At 47.7% G+C, this 21,756-nt stretch overlaps 1 protein-coding gene across 1 annotated transcript in view; it reads right to left on the bottom strand.

Moving 5' to 3' along the window:
- Positions 1–12,652, bottom strand: part of DNAJB13 (DnaJ heat shock protein family (Hsp40) member B13) — a 40,828-nt gene extending 28,176 nt beyond the window's left edge. The window contains exons 1-5 of the mRNA XM_077451271.1: positions 12,483–12,652; positions 8,471–8,574; positions 6,602–6,763; positions 5,711–5,868; positions 4,600–4,713 (exon numbers count right to left, since the gene is read on the bottom strand). Coding sequence (XP_077307397.1) covers positions 4,600–4,713; positions 5,711–5,868; positions 6,602–6,763; positions 8,471–8,574; positions 12,483–12,550 — 606 coding nt within the window. The 5' untranslated portion in view covers positions 12,551–12,652. The remainder of the gene's footprint in view (positions 1–4,599; positions 4,714–5,710; positions 5,869–6,601; positions 6,764–8,470; positions 8,575–12,482) is intronic.
- Positions 12,653–21,756: the final 9,104 nt, after the last annotated feature.

Raw genomic sequence — 21,756 nt, 5'->3', positions numbered from 1 at the left:
CCCCTGGGAGCTTTGTCACAGTCTTCCCAAGAATCAGTGGGGAACGCCGTCATGCCAAAATCTCGTGACATCTCGGAACCGAGTGACGCCGGTCACGTGATGACGGCGCCCGTTGCGATGGCAACCCGAAATTTTACGGCGCTGCTCGCTGGTATCAATGAGCATGTGCGGGATCGAGCAGTGAATGCTGGGAGCACAGCATTCACCGCGTCCCGGAACTAAATGCTTGTGGGCTTCAAATGCCCACAAGCAAAATGAAAACGGCCAGCATGCATTTTTATAAGTTCTTCTTGCGGACGAAATAGGCAAGTGGGGGAAATTAAAAACACAACAAGTGAGTACTATCCTTCCATTAATAAAGTATATCAATGACCCTGAAAAAAAACAAAAAAAATAAAAAAAACACGATAGGTCAACGGAATCCCGCTTTAAGGACCACTGACAAAGCATCCAGAGGCACTGCACTGTCTGCAGGCGAACCAGTTGCAATTGCCTGGATTTAGGGGGAAGAAACACCAGTTTCTGAAGCCATGCTGACCCTACCCTGTCTGCCACCTGTTGGGGACTTAGGACAGTGACGGTCCCACCCTCCTAACTGCTGCTGGCTGAGGGGCTCCTCCCGCAGCACTCACCACCGTGACCGAGTTCTGTGCGGTTTAGCTAGGTTGCTTGTGTCCTATTTCAGCTCCCAGATGCATAAGAGACCAAACCGTGCTGTGCTGAGCTGTTCTGAATAGCGTGATGCTGAAAAACGTGTTCAGGCTTCAACAAAATGGCCACCGAGCATCCAGTATAAAGGACATAATCAATGGCCGCTGGACTACAGGAAAATGGAGACAGAGCATGCTGCTCCCTGGTCACACCAAACATGGCTGCCGAGCATTGTATGTAATGAAGAACAGTGAAGAAACAGGCAGAGAAATGGTGGTAAAACAGCCCTACAGCGATCAACAGACACAGCCTCCAGACACCTCAGGGGAGAGACCTACACACATCCAGGGCACAGCTATCCAGCGCAGTCCCCCCCCCCCAGGTGAGAGCCCCTGTCTATGGCACACACACTGCTCAGTAGCCCATGTAGCATCCCCCACAGGGAAGGGTGAGGGAAGATAGGGACAGGGAGAGAAGAGAGGGAGGTGAGGGACCCCAGAATCGACCTTCCAGGGAATGCCCAGCTGCTCAGCCCCACCGAAGCAGGGAGAGCTGTACTTACCAGTCCTGAAGAGCTGGGAGACATTCCATCACAGACCCACTCTCCGATCAGTACAGGGTGGCTGCTGGCCTGGCACACTGTGACGCAGACATCAGTAGCCCGGTCATATTTGTGCCCCGGGGCATTACGCCCACCGGCCACCCCTGGAGCTGGAGGCATGTCGAGGCCAGCCCAGCGTGGAGCTCTGGTCTGCACGCGCTCGCTGGCCAGGCTGGAGAGACTACAAGGATAAGAGTATCCAGCCTGTCACCCAGCCGACTGTTGATAGCAGATCACAGGATTCTTAATCTTGCGCAAAAAGCTAAATTTCTGCAGAAAAAAAAAAAAAAAAACACGGACCGATGGGCCCGCAGGGTTCCTAGGTCCTTCTCCTTCACTAGGCAGAAAAAAACTGAGGCTGCAGTAGCAGGCTGAGGGGTTGTTACCTAAGGGACCGCCCCTTGGGTGGAACTAGAAAGTTCTAGTTTTATATAACATGTTGACATTTTCTGCCTAGTCCTTTCCTGAAGGTGGCATAATAACCCAATGGTCTAAGAAAGGAGCTGTGTCAGTCGGTGAACGTAAGAAAAATCCATTTTTTTTTTAGCAATAGCATATTCAGTAAAGAAAACAAAAAAACAAACAAAAAAAAAAACACACAAGTTTCTAATTACCAAGAATTCTGCCACTCCTTTGGTGCCTTGGCTGTGTGTTTTGGGTCATTGTCATGCTGGAATACCCATCCACGACCCCTTTTCAATGTCCTGGCTGAGGGAAGGAGGTTCTCACATAAGATTTGACAGTACATGGCTCTGTCCATTGTACCTTTGATGTTGTGAAGTTGTCATGTCCCCTTAGGAGAAAAACACCCCCAAAAGCATAATGTTTCCACCTCCATGTATGATGGTGGGGGATGGTGTTCTTGGAGGTCATAGTAGTCATTCCTCCTCCTCCAAACACGGCGAGTTTAGTTGACACCAAAGAGTTGGATTTTGGTCTCATCTGACCACAACACACTCGCCCAGTTCTCCTCTGAATCATTCAGATGTTCATTAGCAAACTTCAGACGGTCTGTACATGTGATTTCTTGAGCAGGGGGACCTAGCAGGCGCTGCAGGATTTCAGTCCTTCACAGTGTAGTGCGTTACCAATTGTTTTCTTGGTGACTATGGTCCCAGCTGCCTTGAGATCATTGACAAGATTCTCCTGTAAAGATCTGGGCTGATTTCTCATGATCATTGAAACTCCACGAGGTGAGATCTTGCATGGAGCCCCAGACTGAGGGAGATGACAGTTATTTTGTGCTTCTTCCATTCGCAAATAATCGCACCAACTGTTGTCATCCTCTCACCAAGCTGCTTGGCGATGGTTTTGTAGCCCATTCCAGCCTTGTGTAGATCTACAATCTTGTCCCTAACATCCTTGGACAGCTCTTTGGTCTTGGTCATGGTGGAGAGATTGGAATCTGATTGATTGCCTCTTTGGACAGGTATCCTTTATACAGGTAACAAGCTGAGATTAGGAGCACTCCCTTTAAGAGAGTACCCCAAATCTCAGCTCGTTACATGTATAGAAGATACCAGGGAGCCAGAAATCTTGCTGATTGATAGGGGATCAAATACTTGTTTCACTCATTAAAATGCAAATTATATATATATATATATATATATATATATATATATATATATATATATATATATATATATATATATATATATATATATATATATATATAGACACACACACACACACACACACACATTCTTTTTTTCAATTTGTTTTCAACTGGTCATCTTTTCCTGCCAGTAACACACCTCCTGTCCTAGGGTTACAACACCCATGACTATCTATTAGGGGTGCAACGGATCGGCACCGATCTGTGATCCGAACAGGTCACCCCACTGGGATCGGCACACGCCGCAATCTGCGGAGCACTCCGCCGTCTCGGCCTTAGGAAAGGCCGCGGTTTCGGCCTAGTTCCGGAGCGGCGGCCATCTTGGTGCACCTGTTGGCGTTTACAATGTGATCTCTCCGTCAAATGTCAGATCGATTACTTGTAAACAAACCGGCGTCATGATGACACCAGTTTCTCTTTCCCCTCTCTGTACAAATCTGTACAGTGGAGGGGAGAAATCGGATGGCAGCAGCTCTGTGGGCTGCATCTGTAGTGCCCACAGCACTGCTCTGTCACAATTGCAGTCACAGCTATCCCTCCATACTCTGCCAATACCCTGCCAATACTCTGCAGTACCCTGCCAATACCCTGCAGTACCCTGCCAGCCCAGGCCAATACTCTGCAATAACCTGCCAATACTTACCCTGCCAATACCGTGCCAATACTCTGCCATACCCTGCAATACCCAGCCATACCCTGCCATACTCATCCATGCTCAGCCAATATTACAGTGGGGGAGATGATGTGGATATTACAGTGGGGACTATATGGTGGTGGAATTTTCATAGGTTTTTGGAAAATTCAATTATTTGCTGATCCGAAAAATGATCCGATATGTGACTCTGATCCGAGGAACGATACGATCCGTGAGATTTTTGATCCGCTGCACCCCTACCATCTATGGAGGAGCAGCGTTGTCACCCTAGGACGGGACTATAGAGCAACTCTCCCTCTCCTCTTCTCCATAACAAGGGGTGGAGGTGTTCTGTATTATTATTAGCTTGGTTGATTTTCAGAACACTTTCACCCCTTGTTATGGAGAAGAGGAGAGGAATAATTGCTCTGTAGTCCTGTCCTAGGTTCACAACACCCACAACTATCTATGGAGGAGCAGCGTTGTCACTCTAGGACGGGACTACAGAGCAACTCTCCATCTCCTCTTCTCCATAAAATAGGGTGGAGGTGTCCTATAGTCCAACAAGCTTGCTGGGAACAATAATAAGTAATAAAAAAGTGAGCAAAGGCAGAGAACAGAGAAATTTATTGGCTCACTGGATTGTACAGATATATGGAGATATTAATCTACAAGTGGCTGTTAATAGTAGAAAACCTTTCAATTCCAAACAGAAATAAATAAAATAAACATCCAGCAAAAAAGAGACATCCATCTGAGGACATGAAGTGAAAATTGACAGGTGTGAGGCTATAGCCTCAACAGGGTTGGCCTTCAGTTTATGTGCCTAGCATCTATTTTTCCTGTAGGTGGCAGTATAACCCTAGGTGTCTTACTATAAAGCTGTGTCGATAAAGATGACACTTTAATGGTATATTTATTAGACTATAAAAAAGGGTCAAAAACCTTCCTTCACAGGTGTATGACTTTTGGAGATACGGGGTCCATATACCCATTGCTGGACCTTGGGTCATGTTTTATGTAACTGGTTCAACTGAAAATATTGCTTAGAAAATGCACTGTGAGCAGCAAATGATGGGTGCAGTAAGTGGCCCTCACCTGGTCCCCCTCATTGGGGAAGGTGATCCTGGTTCCAGGCTTCCAGCCACACTGGACATCGATGGAGAGAATTTTGTCCCGTATGCTGGATGTGTGACCGTCTTCATTCATGACCTGCGGAGGACAGGAAGGAGTCATGTGATCCCAAACAGACATTGAACGAGTAGTCACCTGTACACAGCAAATGTCGGTGTGCACACATACAGCATATACATACAGGCTGAAGGTTCAGCCCATCTTTGAATTCATTCCCAGTTATAGGTGGAGCCTGGTGAGCCGAGTATGCTCCTGGCTTCTATATAGCTGAGGTTCTCCAACAATGGTAGAAGTCCTGGCTTTGTACCTTCCACCTGGTTCTGTGCCTTCCACCTGGGATATACATATACCCTCATAATGGGCATATCAGGCGTACAGACCCAGGAAATCAGCACAGGGATGGTGGGAACCCCTCATAATGGGCACAGCAGGTGTACAGACCCGGGAACTCAGCACAGGGATGGTGGGAACCCCTCATAATGGGCCTATCAGGTGTACAGACCCAGGAACTCAGAACAGGGATGGTGGAAACCCCTCATAATGGGCCTATCAGGTGTACAGACCCAGGAACTCAGCACAGGGATGGTGGGGACCTCTCATAATGGGCACAGTGGGTGTACAGATCTGGGAACTCAGAACAGGGATGGTGGGAACCCCTCAAATAGAGAATTGTTAGAAACTGTTGGGGAGGAAGGGGTTAACCCTCTAGCATCTACCAAAGAGCGAAATATACACACACACACACACACATATATTTATATATATATATATATATATATATATATATATATATATACACATATACACACACACACACTATACTATATATTTATTTTATTTTTTATCAGATAGGTCTCCCTGTCACAGCGGACAGCTCTATCTCCAAATCTCCATCAGTCAGGGAGTCTCACTCCTGCCAATGCATTCTCCTTGCCCTCTTCTTCTGGGTTGTTACTAGTCTGTACTCTGGATGGGAAGATTTCCAGTCTGCTGAGTGGAATAGGCAGTAATAGGGGTGGAAATGAACCCTGGGTGAGCCTAAACACCCCCCAAATCCCTTAGTAACCCTTCTCACCCTGCGTGAAATTTTAATCTTCTTCGTGCAGCCAAAATACAAGTCCTCCAATGACAGGTAGAGGTCTCTCTCGATGGAAGGGTCTTGTTTCTTCACCCCTCTTCCCCGCAGCCCTCCGAACCCCGTGTTCGCCTCCGAGCCATCCGGCGTGAAGAAGTCTTTGATGAGGATAAAAGAGAAGAAAATGATTTAATGCTGCTGTGTGTACTGTCTGCGATACCCCAACTAAGGGAGCCATTGGGCCCGATCTTCTAAGGATTGTCCTGCATACTAAAGACACTGAGCAAATTCACCTCTCACATTTAATCTGACCTCCAGGCTCCCCTTCAGTCTTGCACAGTTTGTACCGGTTCCTCTCCTGGACTGAAATGGCTTTCGCTGATTTCACTGCACACTGTGAGCTTCTCATTATGTGTGTTAGAAGTTGCAGCAACTCAGACAGAGCCTGCCTCATTTCCTGGCTGTGGGATGTCCAGCATCATCTAGCACTTTCCACCCCAGCCTGATTTTCCCTGCTCCTCCCCTTTTATTCATTTGATTTGAGTAATGTCAATCATGGAGGCTCGGTATCACTAGTAGGTATTACCTAGGGTGGTCATGCTAAGGAACGCCTACTTCTCCAGGCTGACACCCACCCATCAAGGTATTTTGATATTTGCATAATTCCCAAGAACCAGCCCACTCCTTGCACCAGAGCCGAGGGCTCTTGAGAGGAGTACAGGGCAGGGTGCTGGCATGTTTTCGGGAAGCTAAGCACTGCACCTCGACAGCCCCTCCTACCAGCCAAGATCTGCTGCACTGCACAGAGACTCAGTGATTACATCACTGGCTCTAAAAACAAGGTATTTCATGAAAATAGAAAGATTTTGTTTAACACATTTCTGCTCTTACCTGCAAATGGATTATCTCCTCCGAAAAATTCTTTAAATGTCTTCTCTGGGTTCCCATGATAAGTGTAAACCGAGGTCCAGGCCTCTTCACCTCCAAATTCGGCTGGGATTCCGCCCTTCAGACCCTCCTCTCCAAATTTGTCATAGGTGGCCTTCTTCCTCACTGCGGGGAATAGATTACAATGCTCATAGGATCTGTGACCAACTTCCTGGCTCTGCACCTGTCCACTTCTAGGAGCTTCATCTGTTGGTATCCAGAATAACATCCACCAGAGATGGTGAGAACCCCTCATAATAGGCACAGCAGGTGTACAGACCCGGGAACCCATCACAGGGATGGTGGGAGCCCCTCATCATGGGCACAACAGGTGTACAGACCTAGGAACTCAGCACAGGGATGGTGAGAACCCCTCATAATAGGCACAGCAGGTGTACAGACCCGGGAACCCATCACAGGGATGGTGGGAGCCCCTCATCATGGGCACAACAGGTGTACAGACCTAGGAACCCAGCACAGGGATGGTGAGAACCCTTCATCATGGGCACAGCAGGTGTACAGATCTGGGAACTCAGCACAGGGATGCGAGAACCCTTCATAATGGGCACAGCAGGTGTACAGACCTGGGAAATCAGCGCATGGATGGTGGAAACCCCTCATAATGGGCACAACAGGTGTATAGACCCGGGAACTCCTCATCATAGGCACAGCAGGTGTTACAGACCTGGGAACTCACCACAAGAATGGTGAGAACCCCTCATAATGGGCACAGCAGGCGTACAGACCCGGGAACTCAGCAAAGGGATGGTGGGAACCCCTCATAATGGGCACAGCAGGTGTACAGACCTCGGAACTCACCACGAGAATGGTGAGAACCCCTTATAATGGGCACAGCAGGTGTACAGACCCGGGAACTCAGCAAAGGGATGGTGGGAACTCCTCATAATGGGCACAGCAGGTGTACAGACCCGGGAACTCAGCAAAGGGATGGTGGGAACCCCTCATAATGGGCACAGCAGGTGTACAGACCCTGGAACTCAGCACAAGGATGGCTGGAACCCCCTCATAATGGGCACAGCAGGTGTACAGACCCGGGAACTCAGCAAAGGGATGGTGGGAACTCCTCATAATGGGCACAGCAGGTGTACAGACCCTGGAACTCAGCACAAGGATGGCTGGAACCCCCTCATAATGGGCACAGCAGGTGTACAGATCTGGGAACTCAGCACAGGGATGGTGGGAACCCCTCATATTGGGCACAGCAGGTGTACGGACCTGGGAACTCAGCACAAGAATGGTGGGAACCCCTCATAATGGGCACAGCAAATCAGTTGTTCTGCAGTTTAAGGAGCATGCTGATAGGAGGAAAGAGCAGAATGACAAAAGATGAGTTCATCAATCTGCTTCTTCTCCTTTCACTGTCCAGTCACAGGGTGGGGGTTGGGAGGGGGCCTGTGAGTGAAAGTAAAACTGCAGAAGAGAAAGATCACGTATCCTAGGTATCCCTACTCTGTCAAACAGGACTGTGCTGTGTGGCAGTGTTGTGTACTTTTCAGGACTGGATGGATGGATAGACATACAAATACGTTTGCAGGAAAAACAGCTCTCATATACATATTTCATCGCTTTTCCTGAAATTCAGCTTTATAGTGCTAAGGAATGGTCCTCTGAAGTCTGCTGGGGGTATCTGCCTCCTCAGTCCTCCCGCTGACCTCCAAAGGACACAGTCCTCTCTTGCAGAGTATGAGTTTTGGTTGTTTTCTATAGTCATGACAGGGTCACTTTAATGATATGGAATGTTAATAACACGACTGAGCTACTAGGAATCACCCATAAAGCCCACACTTATCACTAATGACCGCAGCAACTTACAGTCACTCAGGACGTCGTACGCCTCAGCAATCTGCTTGAACCGATGCGGGGCCGAAGGCTCCTTATTTTTTAGCGGGTGGTATTTCAGTGCCAACTTTCTGTACCTGAAAGACAATGAATACACGAGTCACCGACATAATCCATAGCACTGTACACTGCACCACAGGAGCTTACATTCCAATGTCCCCCAGTCACACATTATTTCCCACAGCCACACACGATTATTATTATTATATGTATATATATAGCTCTGACATATACCGCAGTGCTGTACAGAGAACATTGGGCCAGTCACATGAGTCTCTGCACCAGAGGAGCTTACACTCTAATGTCCTCCCACAGTCACGCACTATTATTATTATACATTTATATGGCTCTGACATATACCGCAGTGCTGTACCGAGAACACTGAGCCAGTCACATCAGTCTCTACGACAGAAGAGGTTACACTCTAATGGATCCACCACTGGCTAATATGCAGAAAGATTATTTTCTGTGACTAAGGCCATTTAGCTCCCCCCCATCCATCTTTAGAATGAAGGAAGTACATAAGATACATGGAGTAAGATACACTATATTGCCAAAAATATTGGCACACCCCCTCCAATTCATTGGATTCAAGTGTTCCAATCAACTCCATGGCCACAGGTGTATAAAATCGCACACCTAGGCATGCAGACGGCTTCTACAAATGTTTCTGAAAGAATGGGTCGCTGTCAGTGGATTTATACGTGGTACCCGTGATAGGTTGCCACCCGTGCAATAAGGGCATCTGTGAAATATCCTTGCTACTAAATATTCCACAGTCAACTGTTAGCAGGGCCGGTGCTACCACTAGGCAAACTAGGCAGCCGCCTAGGGCGCACTGCTGCCTAGGGCGCCCGGCCACTGGTGTTCCTACTCTCTTCTCTCTGCCTCAAGCAACTAAGTCTCAGCATCAGCAGGCACCCGCCTATCTGTTCGCACATAGAGTCAGAGGCGCAGCGGCAGCGGATGACTGTGCCTGTGTCCCGACTCTCGAATGAATGGAAGCAAGCAAACATTCATTGATGGGCGCTGGTAGGCTGCATTTGATGGGTGCTGGAGAGGCTGCATTTGATGGGCGCTGCTGGTGAGGCTGCATTTGATGGGCGCTGCTGGTGAGGCTGCATTTGAAGAGTGCTGCTGGTGAGGCTACATTTGAAGAGTGCTGCTGGTGAGGCTGCATTTGAAGAGTGCTGCTGGTGAGGCTACATTTGATATGTGCTTCATTAAAAAGGTGGGGTATACATGGGCAGGGCAAGGGGGTGGAATCAGGGGTGGAGCTAAGGGGGGGCAGCAAAATGAGGTTTCGCCTAGGGTGTCAAAAATCCTTGCACCAGCCCTCACTGTTAGTGGTATTATAACAAAGTGGAAGCAACTGAGAACAAAAGCAACTCGGCCACGGAGTGGTAGGCCACGTATGACACAGCGGGGTCAGCGCTTGCTGAAGCTCACAGTGCACAGAAGTCACCAACTGTCTGCAGAGTCAATGGCTACAACAGACCTCCAAACTTTGTGTGGCCCTCAGATGAGAACAACAACAGTGTGTAGAGAGCTCCATGGAACAGGTTTCCATGGCTGAGCAGCTGCATCCAAGTGGCGTGACCAATCACACTTCTCTGTCTGGCAATCCGATGGACGTGTTTGGGTTTGGCGGTTTCCAGGAGAACGGTACTTACCTGACTGCATTGATCCAAATCATTTGGTGGAGGGGGGATTATGGTGTGGGGGTTGTTTTCAGGGGTTGGGCTTGGCCCCTTAGTTGCAGTGAAGGGAACTCTTAAGGCATCGGCATACCAAGATAATTTGGACAATTTCATGTTCCCAACTTTGTGAGAACAGTTTGGGGACGGCCCCTTCCTGATCCAACATGGCTGCACACCAGTGCACAAAGCAAGGTCCATAAAGATATGAATAAGCGAGTTTGGGGTGGAGGAACTTGACTGTCTTGCACAGAGTCCTGACCTCAACCTGATAGAACACCTTTGGGAAAAATTAGAGCGGACACTGCGAGCCAGGCCTTCTTGTCCAACATCAGCTTTGGGGGGGCCAGGCCTAAAGCTGTATAAGGGGCCCCACAATTTCTGATGGCTGCCCTGCTGGTCTGCACAGGCTAGGAAGCCAGGCCTTCTCATCCAACATCAGTACCTGACCTGACAAATGCTCTTCTGGAAGAATAGTCAAACATTCCCATAGACACTCCTAAACCTTGTGGACGGCCTTCCCAGAAGAGTTGAAGCTGTTATAGCTGCAAAGGGCGGAGCCAACTCAATATTGAACCCTACGGACTAAGACTGGGATGCCATTAAAGTTCATGTGTGTGTAAAGGCAGGCGTCCCAATACTTTTGGCAAAATAGTGTATTTCTTATTGTTTGCATCCCTGGGCTGTATTACATGTTCGGGGGATGATATTTTAGATTGCACCCTTGGATGTTACAAAATGGGGTGAGGGAAAGTATTACAGTATGCACCCAGAGTCTTATTCTGTATTGTAGGTGACTATCGGGGTAAGGTATTTTAGGCTGTATTACATATTGCAGTGACCGGGGGAATATAGTACAGGTTACATCCACAGGCTATGTTATCTATTGCACCCATAGCCTGTATTATATATTGTTCCGAGTGTGGGGAAGATATTACAGGTTACACTCCAGGCTGTAGTAGTCATGGGAAGGATATTCTAGGTTGTACCCATAGGCTGTATTATAATTTGGGATGGCAGGGAAAAGATTTTACAGTTGCACCCATAAACTGTATTCAATATTTGGGTGATTGTGGGGAGGATATTAAGGGTGGCACCTATAGGCTGCATTTGTTTTTAAAGTGGTGATCTGAGGAAAAGACATTAGGTTGCACCTATAGGCTGTATTAAATATTGGGTGACGGAGGGAAGATGTTATGGGTTGCACCTATTGGCTGTATTAAATCCTGGGAAGACTGGGGGAAAAGTTATGGGTTGCACCCATAAGCCGTATTAAATAAATATTGTGGTGACTGGGGGAAGACGTTATGGGTTGCACCCATAAGCAGTATTAAATATTGGGGTGAGTGGGAGAAGATGTTATGGGTTGCACTCATAAGCTGTTTTAAATATTGGAGTAAGTGGGGGAAGATGTTATGGGTTGCACGATTGGCTGTATTAAATCCTGGGGTGCCTGGGGGAAAAAATGTTATGGGTTGCACCCATAAGCCGCATTAAATAAATGTTGGGGTGACTAGGGGAAGATGTTATGGGTTGCACTCATAAGCTGTTTTAAATATTGGGGTGAGTGGGGGAAGATGTTATGGGTTGCACGATTGGCTGTATTAAATCCTGGGGTGACTGGGGGAAAAGTTATGGGTTGCACCTATAAGCTGTATTAAATATTGGGGCGACTGGGGGAAGATGTTATGGGTTGCACTATTGGCTGTATTAAATATTGGGGTGACTGGGGGAAGATGCTATGGGTTGCACTCATAAACCATATTAAATATTGGGGTGACTAGGGGAAGATGTTATGGGTTGCGCCCAAAAGCCGTATTAAATACTGGGGTGACTAGGGGAAGATGTTATGGGTTGCATTACTGGCTATATTAAATCCTGGGGTGACTGGGGGAAGACGTTATGGGTTGCACCCATAAGCAATATTAAATATTGGGGGAAGATGTTATGGGTTGCACCCATTGACTGTGATGGGGAAGATATTACAGATAGGATCCATAGGCTGTAATTTTATATTTGGGTGATAGGGGGAAGATAATACAAGTTGCACCCCCAGACTGCGGGAAGATATTGTAGGTTGAATCCGCTGGCTATATTTATTAGGGAGAGGGAAGACATTAGAAGTTGCACCCCCAGACTGAGGGAAGATATTGTAGGTTGAACCCACTTGCTATATTATATATTGGGGTGAGGGAAGTTATTAGAGGTTGCACCCCCATACTATATGACATATCTAGGTGACCGGGCGGGATATATGGGGGTGGTTGGTCGGATCGGGTCACACTCACGCCCTTTTGATGTCGGTGTCGGTAGCACTGCGGGGGATCTCCAGAACCGAGTAGTAGTCCTGCCCCATGTCTGTCCTCGCCGGGTTGCCAGGGACGCCGCACTGCCTGTTGGGAAGAACGCTCTGCCGTTACTATAGCGACCGAGGCCGGGGGGGTAGGAGGAGGTGACTGTATGATGTCCACGCCCCTGGCATTGTAATTCCACCGTCCGCCTGAAGGTGGCAGCAGAACAGAAGGCGTACTTCAGTATGTGACTTGCAATGACTGAGAGGATCTCTATACTCTTCCTATCACTGTATATATAGAGAGAGACACATAGAGACCATCCCCCTCCAAGTATCACAATACTGATCAACCACATTGTTTAATATACAAAATAAACTCAGCGTGTCATTGTTCTGGGACCCCCAGTGCGGGCGCGTTGTTGTTCTGGCACCCCCAGTGCGGGCGCGTTGTTCTGGCACCCCCAGTGTGGGTGTGTCGTTGTTCTGGGACCCCCAGTGGGGGCGTGTCGTTGTTCTGGGACCCCCAGTGGGGGCGTGTCGTTGTTCTGGGACCCCCAGTGCGGGCGTGTCATTCTGGGACCCCAATGCGGGCGTGTCGTTGTTCTGGGACCCCAATGCGGGCGTGTCGTTGTTCTGGGACCCCAATGCGGGCGTGTCGTTGTTCTGGGACCCCCAGTGCGGGCGCGTCGTTGTTCCGGGACCCCCAGTGCGGGCGCGTCGTCGTTCTGGGACCCCCAGTGTGGGCGTGTCATTGTTCTGGGACCCCCAGTGTGGGCGTGTCATTGTTCTGGGACCCCCAGTGTGGGCGTATCATTGCTCTCCTCTGTTGTCAGTGACACTTCCAGTGCAATAGCTGCCCAGGGCCATATACATGGCTGCACTTCCTGTAATGTAAACTATCTTCATCTCCTCAGGGGAAGGCTGGCTATACACAGCTGTTTAAAGTCAGGCAGCGGAATGAATAAAAAGACCAAAGAAAACCTCATATTTGTCCATCCACAAATGAGACATGCGTTTTTACCAATGCTTTCATAATGGAAATATTATACAGGGCATTGAAAAAGCTATTCACACCCCTTGAATTTTTCCACATTTTGACATGTTACAACCAACAACATAAATGTGAACATGAGAAAAGTGTGGGGGGCATTTGTATTCAGCCCCCTTTACTCTGATACCCCTAACTAAAATCTAGTGGAACCAATTGCCTTCAGAAGTCACCCAATTAGTAAATAGAGTCCACCTGTGTGTAATTTAATCTCAGTATAAATACAGCTGTTCTGTGAAGCACTCAGAGGTTTGTTAGAGAATGTTAGTGAACAAACAGCATCATGAAGGCCAAGGAACACACCAGACAGGTCAGGGATAAAGTGGTGGAGAAGTTTAAAGCAGAGTTATAAAAAAAAATATTCCAAGCTTTGAACATCTCACGGAGCTCTGTTCAATCCATAATCCGAAAATGGAAAGAGTATGGGCACAACTGCAAACCTACCAAGACATGGCTGTCCACCTAAACTGACCGGGCCGGGCAAGGAGAACATTCATTAGAGAAGCAGCCAAGAGGTCCATGGTAACTTTGGAGGAGCTGCAGAGATCCACAGCTCAGGGGGGAGAATCTGTCCACAGGACAACTATTAGTCGTCTCTCCACAAACCTGCCCTTTATGGAAGAGTGGCAAGAAGAAAGACATTGTTGAAAGAAAACCATAAGTGCTCAAGCACACGGACGTTTTAAAAAACTGGCTGCAAAGCTAGCTCCGACGCCTGGAAAAATCAGCGTTAAAAACGCGATTTTTACTGCGTTTTGCAATGGCGTTTTTTGGCGTTAGCGTTAAGTAGCTTTTTTAAAGAAACACATCTCTTGGCTATAGCACTCAGAAAACAAAGAAAATATGTTACGCGTTTGTGCGCGTTTTTCCAGCTCTAGCTCCGCGGCACGGAACGCACTGGTCCTGCGTTTTTTTTACAGCTTAAAAACGCCTATGCCATTTGCAGCTCAAAAACGCCTAGGTGGGCATGAAGCCATAGACTAACATGGACAGGCGTTTTTAAGCTGCAAAAAACGCTCAAAAAAGCAGCTGTATAAACGTCCGTGTGCATGAGGCCTAAGAAGTCCTGTTTGCAGTTTGCAAGAAGCAACTTCAGACGGGCTGTACATGTAATTTCTTAAACAGGAGGACCTTGCAGGTGCTGCAGGATTTCAGTCCTTCACAGTGTAGTATGTTACCAATTGTTTTCTTGGTGACTATGGTCCCATCTGCCTTGAGATCATTGACAAGATTCTCCCGTGTAGTTCTGGGCTGATTCCTCACCGTTCTCATGATCATTGAAACTCCACGAGGTGAGATCCTCCATGGAGCCCCAGACTGAGGGAGATTGACAGTTATTTTGTGTTTCTTCCATTTGCAAATATTCACACCAACTGTTGTCACCCTCTCACCAAGCTGCTTAGCGATGGTCTTGTAGCCCATTCCAGCCTTGTGTAGGTCTACAGTCTTGTCCCTGACATCCTTGGACAGCTCTTTGGTTTTGGTCATGGTGGAGAGATCGGAATCTGGCTGATTGCTTCTGTGGACAGATGTCTTTTATACAGGTAACAAGCTGAGATTAGGAGCACTCCTCTTTTAAGCGAGTGCTCCTAATCTCAGCTCATTACCTGTATAGAAAACACCTGGGAGCCAGAAATCTCACTGACTGATAGGGGATCAAATACTTATTTCACTCATTAAAATGCAAATCAATTTATAACTTTTTTGAAATGAGTTTTTCTGGATATTTTTGTTGTTATTCGGTCTCTCACTTTTAAAATAAACCGACCATTAAAATTATAGACTGATCATTTCTTTGTCAGTGGGCAAACCTACAAAACCAGCAGGGGGTCAAATACTTTCCCACCCTCACTGTACCTTCTACTTTAAAAGAAAAGCTCCATTTTTTTTTTCCTTATTAAAAAAATTAATAAATTGGTACATCATACAGTTATCGATAGGCCGATATAGGCTGCTCTAAAGGAAAAGGGTGTCCTAAATCTTTGATGCCGTGGATCCAGCATGGTGCTGGAACTGGTTTTGGTCCACCCTGAATGAATAGCGTCAGGCAGTTTCTGCAATTTGATGGTCATACCATGACAATGAAGATTTTTCCCCTGTAAATTTGTACACGTGACTTGTAGTAAAAAGGACAGAATCATGCATTTTTAGACCCATAGACTTTTTAATGGGAGCGCCTGAAAGCATGCAATTTTCAAGCATTTTTCATATTCCATTAAACGTGCGATTCTTCTCCACTTTTTTGAGCTTTGTGCAGCAGGCGACAAGAAACAAAACCCTCTGGTGTGAACAGGCCTACTGATAATAATGGGATTCAATTGACCTGATCTTTAAATATCTTGTTTTTATACCTAATGTGAAAACGTTAAAGAGGTTCTGCACCTTTAAAAAAAAATATTAAAAGTCAGTAGCTACAAATATTGCAGCTGCTGACTTTTAATAAATGGACACTTACCTGTCCCAGGGTCCAGCGATGTCGGCGGCAGATGACGAGCGATCGCTCATCTCTCCGCTGCCCCCGCCGCCATCCTCTGTCAGGGAATCGGGAAGTGAAGCATTGTGGCTTCACTGCCCGGTTCCCTACTGCGCATGCACGAGTCTCTGCTGGTCCCCGCTGTGTCCTGGGAACTGTGCGTTTCCCAGAACACAACGGGGGGGGGGGGGGGGTGGGGCATCTGCGGCGGTCTTGTCCCGGAAGTGGGTGCAGATACCTGGATTATCCAGGTAACTGCACCCCCCTCCCCCCCTGAAAGGTGCCGATTGTGGCACCGGAGGGGGGGGAGGGATCAGATGAGCGGAACTTCCAATTCAGGGTGGAGAACCGCTTTAATAAAAACATTAAAAATGAAATAATAATAATAAGCATTTCCAGAATTGCACAACAATAAGCTTGTACAGAAGGTGCGGTCATGGGCCACCTTTACTTTTGATATTTTTGACAGTGCATGGTGGCGGCGGGGGCAGCAGGCTGATCCAAAGCCACCATTTCCAGTGATGGTGAACCTTGGCACCCCAGATGTTTTGGAACTGCATTTCCCATAATGTTTTTGCACTCTGCAGCGTAGATGAGCGTCATGGAAAATGTAGTTCCAAAACATCTGGGGTTCCAAGGTTTTCTATCACTGCTCTATTCAGTCCCACAGTTGCTTAGCAATCCGCACACTGCCAATGAAAAGCAAATTGAACCTGAAAGTGGTTGTAAACCCTTCCAAACCACTTTGACCTACAGGTAAGCCTAGATTAAGGCTTACCTGTAGGTCAAAGAAATATCTCCTAAACCTATACGGTTCAGGAGATATTTACAAAAAGACAATCACCGCTGTCTGTGGCACACAGGCGCACTGAGTGTGCCGCTGCTAACGGCGATATGCCGTTAGTGGCGGCTCTCGTGCGCATGCGCGTGAGTGACGTCATCGCTGCTCCGGCACTGTGGGTGGCCGGCGCAGCGATACCCAGAAGAAGATGGGCGCTCCGCGCTACAGCGGTGACATCGCTGGCTCCTATGTCAGGTAAGTGACACATAATGAGCTACTATGCGATGCATAGTAGCCCATTATGCTTTACCTTTGCATGGAGACAAAGAGGAAGTAACACCCATGAGGGTTTACTTCCTCTTGAATAGGAACTAGTCTCACATATCCCCATCAGACTCCGCCCACAAAACAGGCGCAGAGACCATAACTTTGCATGGTCGGGTGGGTGGAGCGTGATGGGGAATTCTGTGACGAGCCCCCCATCACGTTCACCCTGCCCGTCATGGACAGTGGATGGCATTGGGCAGATTCCAAAGCTGCTATTGGTATGAATAGTAGCTATAGAATCTGTCCACTGCCAATCACAAAGGACGGTGGACCTGATGGGGGACTAGTCTACCAGTGTTCTCCGTCAGGCTCCGCTCGCTGTCAGCTCAGTGTGACCGTGTCATTAGTTGCTAGAACGCAAGCAACTGTTATCCTAGAAACCAATAAAGTAAAATAGATAAATAAAGTGTTCATTACTTTATGTTTGATTATGTTATACATCATGTATCAGGTATGTTTTACTTCATTGGTTGCTAGAACTACAGTTGCCTGCGTTCTAGCAACCAATGTCACAGTCACACTGACAGCGGATGGAGCCTGTTGGGGAACTCTGGTAGACACAATCCTCCATAAGTCAACTTCGATTTGGTCTTTAAAGTGGTTGTAAACCCTCCCTCCTGACTTTCAAATATAGGTAAGCCTTATTCTAGGTAGTGGAAATATCTCCTAAACGTGCGACATTTAGGAGATATTTCACTTGTAGTCTGCCGATTATGTAATCGGCGCATGCGCCGCGAAGAAAAGGACCTCCTTGCCGTTCCTTCCCCCAGCGTGTGCAGTTACTGATGGCTCCTGCCGCATGCGCGGGAGTGACATCATGTGGCTCCGGCCAGTCACAGAGTCCGCGGCCCCTGGAAGAAAGAGGGGCGAAGATGGACGCAGCCTGCACAAGGGACAGCAATGGATTCGTTTGCAGGTAAGTGTCACATAATGGGCTAGCATGCGATGCATACTAGCCCATTATGCTTTTTCATTTGCAGGCTTTGCGGGGAGAAAAAGAGGAAGTAAAACCCATCAGGGATTACTTCCTGTTTAAGTGATTGTAAAGGTTAATAATAAAAAAAAAAAAAAAACACACAATAACAAACATGTCCTACTTCCCTCCTCCATGCAAGGGTTTTGCACAGAGTGGTCCCGATCCTCCTCTTCGAGTGCCCCCCCCAGAGAGCCGCATTCCATGCGCTCCCAAGTCCTGCTGCTGTGTCCATTGACATAACCAGCAGGACTCTGCCCTGCCCCCCATGTCACTGGATTTGATTGACAGCAGCAGCAGCAGCTTTCAATCTATCCAAAGAGGACCCAAGACAGCTGCTGGGCTCGTCCTCAACGCTGGAACTATCAAGTTCAGCTGGGGGGGGTGTCTGCTGCAGCACAGAAGCATGTTCACCTTTAAAAAAAAAAAAAAAAGGGGGGGGGGTTTAGTAACTGTGCTGCAGCCCCCCCCCCCCCTTACTTAACTGAACTCAATCGTTCCAGCATTGAGGACAAGCCCAGCAGCTGTCTCGGGTCCTCATTGGGTAGATTGATAGCAGCAGCAGCAGCCATTGGCTCCTATGGCTGTCAATCAAATCCAGTGACATGGGGGGGCAGGGCAGAGATCTGCTGGTTGTGTCAATAGACACAACAGCAAGACTCGGGAGCACGCCCGCACGGGTATCCTGAAGGAGAGCGCTTCTCTAACGTGGCACTGGAGAGGGACCCCGGAAGAGGAGGATCAGGGCCACTCTGTTCAAAACCAAATACACAGTGGAGGTAAGTGTGATATGTTAAAAAAAAAAAAAAAAAAAAAGGTTTAGCAACCCTTTAACATATTACACTTACCTCTACTTTGTAGTTGGTTTTGAACAGAGTGGCCCCAATCCTCCTCTTCTCCCTCTCGAGTGCCACGTCAGAGAAGCGCTCTCCTTCGGGACACCCGTGTGGGTGTGACTTGCTGCTGCGTCTGTCGACACAGACAGCAGGACTCGGCCCCGCCCCATTGGATTTGATTGACAGAAGCGCAAGCCAGTGGCTGAGCTGCTATCAGTCTACCCAATCAGGACAAGAGACACCGGCCGGATCTGGTGTGCTCGTTCCCGACACGGGAATTACGGTGCTCAGGTAAGTAAACAGGGGGCTTGAGGGGGGACGGCTGCATGACAGGAGGTTTTTCACCTTAATGCATAGAATGCATGAAAGCCAAAAACCTTGAGGGTTTAGAATTATTTTAATGCATAGAACTCAGTGAAAAACCTCGCAGCTTTACAACCCCTTTAATTAGCGCCAGTTTGGTAATCTGCAAACCAGCAGTCATTTTTTTTTTAGAATATGTGGCAGCCAAAGTGACAAAGTCTAAGGCTGGGTTCACACGACTGCGAATTGGATGCAGAGTTCTCCGCATCCAATTCGCAATAGGAGGAGATTTTGACCGTCACGCTATGGAGCCGGTTCACATATCTCTGCTGTGGCCCCCAGTGCGAATTTTCACAGGAGCCCTGTGCGTCTTTTGGTCCGTTTCAGGTCCAAATTCCACCAAAAACGCGCACCAGACCCCTGCTTGTGAGCCGCATGCGAAGATGGTGTTAACCCAGCCTAAACGTGAAGGTAGTAAGAACTACCTGAATCTGGTAGCTCTAAATATTTCTACTGAAACTGGTGCAAGGCTTTCACGACCTAAAAGGGGTTGTAAAGGGTCATGTTTTTTCACTTTAATGCATCCTATGCATGAAGGTGAAAAAACACCTGGTAGTGACCGGCCGCACAGCCCCCCCCCTTTTTTTTTACTTACCTGAACCCTCGAACTTGCTATCTCTTGGACAGGGGGTGCTCAGCTGTTGATTGTTTTAGATTGTAAGCTCTAACGAGCAGGGCCCTCGGATTCCTCTTGTACCAAATTGTAATGTAAGGCCGCGTACACACGCGGGGACTGTTCGCTCAACTTTGTCCGTCAAACAGTTTCAGCGGACAGTCCGCTCAAAATTAGCATGGACGGACTTGGCCACACACGACGAACGAACAGTCCGCTGAAACCGTGCGCGATGACGTGAACGGCACGTACGACGGGACTAGAAAACGACGTCCTATACACTGCAATGCAAACTTCGGCGTGTAAATCCTTTCTGAGCATGCGCGGAACTTAGTTTGACGAACAAGCCTACACACGAGGGGACTGTTCGCTGAAACAAAGTTTCAGCGGACAGTTTTTCGGAATTTCCGAAAAACTTTGTTCAGCAGACTGTCCGCTGAAACTGTCCGCTGAAAGCCCACACACGGGCGGACTGTCCGCCGAAACACTGTTCAGCGGACAAAGTTGAGCGAACAGTCCCCGCGTGTGTACGCGGCCTAACTGTAATGTCTGCCCTCATGTTGTAAAGCGCTAAGCAAACTGTTGGCGCTATATAAAACCTGTAAATAATAATAATAATAATTGACAGCAGCGGGAGCCAATGGCTGCACTGCTATCAATCTAATCCAAGGACACGGCCGCCGGGGTCGGGGCCGAGTCCTGCATTTGGCGTCTATGGACACTGAATGCTGGACCCGGGAGCGCACCCGCAAGGTAACCCCCCCCATGGGAGAACGCGCCTCCCAGGGGGTTATCAGAGGTGGGGAGGAGCCAAGAGAGCCACCGAGGTTCAGGGCCACTCTGCACAAAACGAGATGCACAGTGGAGGCAAGTATGATATGTTTGTTATTTTTTTTAAATTAATTTTAGTGTCACTTTAACCGGTTCCTGTACGTCGGCAGAATGGGACGGCTGGACAAATGGGCGTACCCGTACGTCCCTTTAAATTTGCTGCCGCGCCATCGCGTGCACGCCGGCTGGGACCTCCATGAGTCAGGTTGCGGGTCCCATGGACTCGATCGCTGCGGGGATACCCGCAATCGCCTCACGGAGAGGAAGGCTGGGGGAGATGCTAATGTAAGCAAGCATCTCCCTGTTCTGCCTAGTGACAGTGTCACTGATCTCTGCTCCGTGATTGGGAGCAGAGATCAGTGACGTGTGACACGTAGCCCCACCCCCCCTCCGTTAGAAACACTTCCCAGGACACACTTAACCCTTACACTGTCCCCTAGTGGTTAACCCCTTCACTGCCAGTGTCATTTACACAGGAATCAGTGCATTTGTATAGCACCGATTGCTGTATAAATGACAATGGTCCCAAAAATGTCCGCCATAATGTCACCGTCACGATAAAAAAGTAAAAAAAATAAAAATCGCTGATCGCCATTACTAGTAAAAAAAAATAAAAAAAAATAAAATATTAATAAAAATGGCATAAAACTAACCCTTATTTTGTAAACACTATAACTTTTGCGCAAACCAATCAATATACGCTTATTGCGTTTTTTTTTTAATCCAAAAATATGAAGAAGAATACGTAGCGGCCTAAACTTAGGAAAAATTATAATTTTTTATATATTTTTTGGGGATATTATAGCAAAATGTAAAAAATAATGTGTTCTTTTCAAAATTGTTTATAGCGCAAAAAATAAAAACCGCAGGAGGTGGTCAAAGAAAGCTCTATTTGTGGGGGAAAAAAAAGAATGTAATTTTTGTTTGGGAGCCACATCGCACGACCGCGCAATTGTCAGTTAAAGCGACGCAGTGCCGAATCGCAAAAAAGTGCTCTGGTCAGGAACGGAGTAAATTCTTCCGT

This window comes from Lithobates pipiens, unplaced genomic scaffold, assembly GCF_037356315.1.
Source record: "Lithobates pipiens isolate NorthernLeopardFrog02 unplaced genomic scaffold, aLitPip1_a1.2 Scaffold_23, whole genome shotgun sequence".
Classification (NCBI taxonomy): Eukaryota; Metazoa; Chordata; class Amphibia; order Anura; family Ranidae; genus Lithobates; species Lithobates pipiens.
The sequence above is the reverse complement of the archived record's forward strand: the minus strand, read 5'-3'. Positions and strand labels throughout refer to the sequence as shown.